Below are 7,340 nucleotides of genomic sequence, written 5' to 3' on the forward strand. Positions count from 1 at the left end.
TAGAGAGAAGCCTGCACACCACAACGAAGAGCCCAAGCGCCGCCATGAAAGGTCCCGCATGCCACAACTAAGACCCGGCACAGCCAAAAACTAAATGTCTCAGAAAAGGAAAAGGGGAGATATCCATTAAAAAAATATATAAAACTAGAATGATTGTCTAAAAACACTGAGCAACTCTGGAGTTTCCTCTTCTTCACTATGACAGAGATCTGTAACCCACTTCAGAAACTGAAGAAACGTAACTTACTCTTACACATATACTACAATACTCATTGATTAATACCCATCTATATCTTCATTTACTTATGTACATATATTGCATGAACAATCTACTGGGTTGGCCAAAAAGTTCATTTGGGTTTTTTCTGTGGAAAAAACCCAAATGAACTTTTTGGCCAAATGCGTGTGTGTGTGTGTGTGTGTGTGTGTGTGTGTGTGTGTGTGTCTACACACACAGAACTAGTAATACAACAGTCTTGACTTCATTCTGACATTTAGCCACACCAACACAATGAAAGATATTTATCCAAATATAGATAATATTTGTTACCAACATTTTTATTTCCATCTACATTTTAATGAAATCTATCCTCTGTAATATAAACACTAAGTCAGTGAACAATTTTTAAAGTAACAGTGAGGGGCACGGCAATACTAAGCACCCTGTGGCTTAAGAGAATTAGTATTCACTGTGTATCTGCTTATACATATGCCTAGCAGTGTTAGGCACTTTAAAAATGTTTACCTCTTAAATCTTCACAACCATCCTATTAAGTATTAATCATAACTTACAAATGAGGAGGAAGCTGGAGTTCAGGAAGTTTAGGAAGTGAGCTAAAATTCAAAATTCAGGACTACATAAAGCCCATTCTCTCTCCACATGTCCTCAGAAAAGCTTGCTTAAAAAATATGTATATATACACAAAAAGAAAAAGATAAAAATGTATATATATAAATTATATATATACTATACATATATACGATGTACTACACATTTAGTGGAGAAGGGGCTCTATTTCAGGAAGCAAGAGAAAACACCACCACCAGTAATTAAATAAATAAGAAAATACTAAACAAATTAACAATACCTTACTCTTACACTGAAGCAAAAACTAGATGGATTCTACAAGATGGTGAAAAGTGGTAAATTACAAAAAAATCCTAAGAAGTTCAAATGTGGTGTTAAGTTCAAAAAACTTAACAGAACATCAAAATGGTTTAAGTAAAAAAAGAGATTTACAAATAAATAAAAAACATGTTTTGAACAGTGAACACACTATTCTAAGCACTTTACGTGTAACACTTAGTCCTCACAATTAATACAGTTATCACCCCCTTTTCGCAAATGGAGAAACTGGAAAAGAAATGCTACGTAATTCAAAGTTACACAGTTCAGGGAGGAAAAAAAAACAAAACAGAAACTAGGATCTTAACTCAAAACTTTGCTCCTTCCTATTATGCTCAATGGCATTAACAAACAATAACTAAAGAGAGGGACATATCTAGTAATATAAACAATATGGTCAAGCGGTGTACGCAGAGCTATTTTGATTTTTAAAACCCAAAGTCCACAAATAAGCATATGAAAACATGTTCAACATCATATGTCATTAGGGAATTACAAATTAAAACAATGAGATATTACACACATATTAGAATGGCAACAATCCAAAACACTAACAACGTCAAATGCTGATGAGGGATGTGAAGCAACAGGAACTCTCATTCATTGCTGCTGGGAATGCAAAATGGTACAGCTACTTTAGAAGACAATTTGGCAGTTTCTTACAGAACTAAACATATTCCTGGGACTTCCCTGTTGGTCCAGTGGCTATGACTCCGCACTTCCAATACAGAGGGCACAGGTTCAATCCCCGGTCAGAAAACTAAGATCTCACATGCCACACGGTACGGCCAAAAATTTTTTTTAACAGAAGAAAGAAAACAAACTAAACATACTCCTGCCATAAGATCCAGCAATCATGCTCCTTGGTATTTACCCAAATGAACTGAAAACTTATGTCCACACAAAAACCTAGACACAGGTATTTATAGCAGCTTTATTCGTAACTGTTACAACCTGGAAGCAACCAAGATGTCCTTCAGTAGGTGAATGGATAAATAAACTGTGGTCCATCCAGACAATGGAATATATTATTCCACGCTAAAAAGAAATAAGCTTATCAAGCCACAGAAAGACATGAAAGAAACTTAAATGCATATTATTCAGGGAACGAAGCCATACTGAAAAGGTTACATACTGTATGCTTCCAAACTATATGACATTCTAGAAAAGGCAAAACTATGGGGACAGTGAAATGATCAGCAGTTGCCAGGGAGCAGAAGGGAGAGAGGGTGAATAGGCTGAGTAAGAGGATTTCAATGAAACTATATTCTACAATATGTCATATACAGTCAGAACCCACAGAATGTACAGTACCAAGTGTGAACACTAACAAACTATGGACTTTGGGTGATAATGATGTGTTAATGCAGGTTCATTGATTGTAACAAACATACCGACGTGTGTCAGATATTCATGGGGGGGGGTGGTAAATAGAGGAACTCTGTACTTTCTGCTCAATTTTACTGTGAAACTAAAACAGCTCTAAAAAAAAGTCCATTTAAGAAAGAAAGAAAAAACAAAAATCACCAAAGCCAAAGAAAGTGTGTTTACTTAGCAGTTAATATGTAAAGCAGGGCTTCCCTGGTGGCACAGTGGTTGAGAGTCCGCCTGCCAATGCAGGGGACACGGGTTCGTGCCCCGGTCCGGGAAGATCCCACATGCCGCGGAGCGGCTGGGCCCGTGAGCCAAGGCCGCTGAGCCTGCGCGTCCGGAGCCTGTGCTCCGCAACGGGAGAGGCCACAACAGTGAGAGGCCCGCGTACCGCAAAAAAAAAAAAAAAAAAAAAAATATGTAAAGCAGCATCCATTTAACATACTCATTAGTATACACATACCAAATCAAAAATATTTATTAATATATTGTACTAGGCATGCTGGGGAGGGGATATAAACAAGTAGACAAGGCTCCTTGCGACAAGGAGTTTGAAATATAGTTAAACAGACATCATATACTCACAAAAAAACTAAATAAAATGGAATTTAAATAGTTCAAGACAGAAAACATACCACAAAGAGTTAAGTTGCCAAATTACTGAAATAAGAATTAATAGAACAATATGTGCTTAGGGGTTCAGTGGATCACTTCAGGCTAAAAGAATCAGGAAGTCAAAGGTATGCTCTAGGTCTCGAAAAATGGGTAAGATTTGTCTAATTTTGTGGAGGGAATTGGTGAATTCCAAGAAAGAGTAAAACTACTGGAGTTGGGAAAGAAAATTAAATGAACCAGTTTCACAAAACAAAATAGGGAGACACGACTGGAAAGACTGCTTAGAGGCCAGATCATGGAGGTTACTGAATGCCAGGCCAAAGAATGAGCACAGAGACTCAGAAATCTTAACTCTAAAACACTAACAGGGAGCAAATACTTGCCTAACCTAAGTATATACTGATGACGCTTAATCTAAAGAAAATGCATTTATAAACATTTTTTGTGAGATACAGATAATTTAAACATATACAGTAGTCAACAACGGTGGTTTAAAATTCACCATCTTGGCCACCCAAGTGAATACATATACATATACATGTATACATATACATGTATATGAATACATATACATGCTCCAATTTTTCGATTTCCCACCAACACCAACAGACTACCCATAACCCCATAAACTGAACCTATCCATAAGACTACTCTATCACCCAATAAAACTCTCTATCCCCTTAAACCACTTACATCACCACTCTTTATCCCCTTTAACAAAGATGTCTTTCCTCTGGGGTAGAAAAGAAGGTGGCTCACTGCCCATGAACTGGAAAGAGGGGTCATGTTAGGGCCATCATCACTACTGGCACCTTCTGCCCATTCTATTTATAGGACTGTCACCCTCTATTCATCATTAAAGCCAAACCTACTAAGTACCTACATATTCCAGGCAAAACATAAAATGCAGCATTCCTTCCCCAATCATCTGAAGAAATGACACACACAGGACCCTATACAACCTCTGGTAATTATTATTAATAAACTGCACTTCTCATATATGAAAACACTTCAGAATTTGTCCATTGTTACTTTCAAACTTTTTTTGTAATCCTTTTGTTTTATTTGCCATAAACTCTTCTACATAATTTTAATCACATACTACTCAATTCTCAATGCATGGCTATCCACCATTGTATCCAATCCCATACTTTCTAATTAAATGTTCCAACATACCTCAACTAAGGTATCCCAAATCAGTGCTATAGTTTATATATCTACCTTTACACTTACATAAAGCCCTCCCCTTAAGTAATCTACCATTAGAGTGGCTGTTTTCTTCCCTTTCATGAACAGGCACATTCATATTTGTCCAATTTCCCCAAACATTTATAACTAACTCTGGCACATATAATCTTTCTGAAACACGGCCTCCAGATATAAAATCACCCTGTGAGAGTCCTCTTTCTACTGAAAACATTTTAAGACTTTTGTTAATATGGTTTTTTATAGAAATTCAAGTATATATACTATGTTACCACTTATTCAAAATTTAAAGTCATGAAAGACAGTAACAGATACCGTTTAAAGACAAAGGTATATACTAAAAAACATAAAGACACGTATAAGAATGATAAAACCAAATTAAGGATAATGCTCATGGGGGAGGGAGAGTTGAAGGAATGCAATCCAGGAGGGACACACAAGACTTCAACTCTATTTGTGATTTTTTTTTTTTTTAACCAAGTCGAGAATACATGGTTGTCTGCCACAATTGTTCTTTATACCTTTTCATATGTGAAATATATTTAAGTGAGTTTAAGAGGAAAGAAATCCAACTATTAATGAGAAGCACCCTCTCATACAGAGTGACAAGCTGTTATGTCCAAGTTGCAGTAAATGCTCATTGCTACATCTGGGACACCACTCCTGTACTTTACCTAAGCCAAGAAAAGAAAAATTACAAGACTACAATACAAACTTTCCCTTAGACATATTTTAGATGTGTTCCAGGTTTATTTTCTATAGCTATACACAGCCCATTTCTTTCACAATGCTCACAAGAACAAAAATTAAATCCTTTAACTTTGTATACCTAGATTCCCATTTACTCTTAAGTGCCTCAGACAGTAAATCAGAATAACGACCTTTCCTTATTTGTCTCTGTTAAAATACAAGTGAATGGGTAAGACCACTTCACTACTTCCACTTGGCTAAATATGGACAGTCATACACATTATATCTCTGTGCATGAGTCTAACTCACTTGTATACTAACTTTTCAATATCAATTTGTAACATCTAAATTAAGCCACTCATTCTATCGCAAATGAAATGTCGTCTCAGCCAAACGTAACCTAGCCAGGGCAATTCCAAAACACTCCACCCCAGCCCACCGAGCGTTCATCTCATGCACACTCAAAGTCCCATCCCTGGACCAACGTTTACACCAGTCAGAACTGCTCTCCTCCAATGGTGAGCCTCACACGCGCCTCCGTATCCCAACTTTCAGCTCGCAGTGGTAAAACCAGCAGAGAGGGCCGGAAGTTTCACCTAGTTCGGAACCCAAAGGAAATCTGTAACTCATACACCGCAGGTGCCGAGTTTCTCGTCCCTGGTGAGTATAAGGTGGAAGCCCCGACCTAGGGAACAAGGGCTAGTCTTCCATGGCGTCCTCCCGAATCCTAAAGTCGTCGACGGAACAGTTCAGGCACCTGGCCCGCCTACTTCCCTCCCCGCCCCCACCCCAGACCCACCCCACCCCCAACCCGGGCGCGAAGCCTGCTGTACATCCCAGCACCTGCGAGTCCCAGGAACAGACACGGATCCACTTCTCTTCACAAGAGGGTAGGGCTTGGATGTCGCCTCGGACGCTCGCCTCTGGCCACCGGCCTCTCACGTCGGGACCAACCCTGCGACCCTGTCGCTTTCTGATCTAAGAGAAGGCAGTACCAACACCCTCTCCAGGACCTAGCAGGGGGCCTGAGCTTCTCCGGTGCTGAGCTCCTAGGCCTCCTCACCTCTCCCAGAGGACCAACCCACACCGGACGCTCAAAGCCCGAAAGGCAACTCCCACCACTCCCCGCCTCGCCCGTCTTTTCTTCCCAGCTGCCGCCGCTGAAAAAGCCAAGTCCTAAGGTCCTCCTCAATCAGCTTCCGGGCCTCCCTTCACAGCCAGGCCTGAGCCCCCAGCCCTGCCCTCCGCCACCCGCTCCAGTCACGCCGCTTCCCTCCTCCGGAGGCCGAGCCCCGGGGCTGGGCGGCTTCCTTCCCCAGCATCCCGGGGCCCGGCTCCTCCCGCGGCCGGCCCGGCCCCCGCCCGGCGTGCGGCTCCTCCCGCGCCCGGCTCACTCACCGCTGAGCGCCGAGGCCTGCAGGGTGGCCCCCGAGGTGCCGTCGATGACTTTGATGGTCCCGCGACTGGTGACGGCCAGGATGGCGTTGAGCGCCGGGTGATAGGAGAGGCTGTGCAGCCCTTCGGCGTCGCAGCGCATGCAGCCGTCCCGCAGCACCAGCCACTCGGAGACCCCGGCCGCTCCCGCCCCCGCCGCCGAGGAGCAGCCCGGGCCCGAGGCCGCCGCAGCCGCAGCCGCCATCTTCCGGCCTGCGCTCAGCACAATCACACTGGAAGCGGCTCAGTGACAGTCCCGGGAGGTGCAGCACCACCCCCAGTCACCATCCGGGGCCGGGGGGGCAAGCCGAGCGCGTTAGCCGGAAGTGAGGTCAGGCGCCGGCACGCACGCGGGACGTCGGCCGCGCGCCCGGAGGGGCCAAGCTCAGATGGAGGCTGGCGAGGGAGGCTGGCGAAGGAGGGGGAGAGGGAGATAGAGAGGCGGGACCCGGGGCGGGAGAAGCATGCGCGGGAGGGCTAGCGCGTGCGACGCGCTTCTGGTCTGGCCAGCTACGCGTCCGCAACGTCCCAGTTTTTTTCGAGCCCGGGGAGTGGCCGCAGCCTGCGCCCCGCCCAGCTCCCCTGCTCCGGGCCGCGGCGGGGTGGGTGGATGGAGAGTGGGGGGTTGGGACGTGTATTACCGCTAGGCGAGTACCCCGGCCGGTGCGACCTGGCCGAGACGCCTTGAGGCCCGTTGCTACGGTTCCAGCTGCGCCCGGACCGTTCCCAGCAGCGCGGTGCAGCGGTTTGGCTATGGCCCAAAGGAGACCTCAGGTCTGGGCCTCGGCTTAGCAGTCTGAAAAACGTCTAGTCTGGATTTGGAGAAACCGAGCGACTTCCCCAAGCCCACGCGTATTACATCGCCCCCCGTCCCATCCCCAAATCTTTCTGTTGAACA

The 7,340-nt window shown here is 44.3% G+C and overlaps 1 protein-coding gene across 1 annotated transcript in view; it reads right to left on the reverse strand.

Annotated features, from left to right (window-relative positions):
- The window catches only part of BIRC6 (baculoviral IAP repeat containing 6), a 236,889-nt gene extending 230,159 nt beyond the window's left edge, over window positions 1–6,730 (reverse strand). Inside the window, 2 exon segments of the mRNA XM_070046835.1 lie at window positions 6,407–6,676; window positions 6,679–6,730. Of these exon segments, the coding sequence (XP_069902936.1) occupies window positions 6,407–6,676; window positions 6,679–6,730 (322 nt within the window).
- Between the last annotated feature and the right edge of the window lie 610 nt (window positions 6,731–7,340).

This window comes from Globicephala melas, chromosome 12 (assembly GCF_963455315.2).
Source record: "Globicephala melas chromosome 12, mGloMel1.2, whole genome shotgun sequence".
Lineage (NCBI taxonomy): Eukaryota > Metazoa > Chordata > Mammalia > Artiodactyla > Delphinidae > Globicephala > Globicephala melas.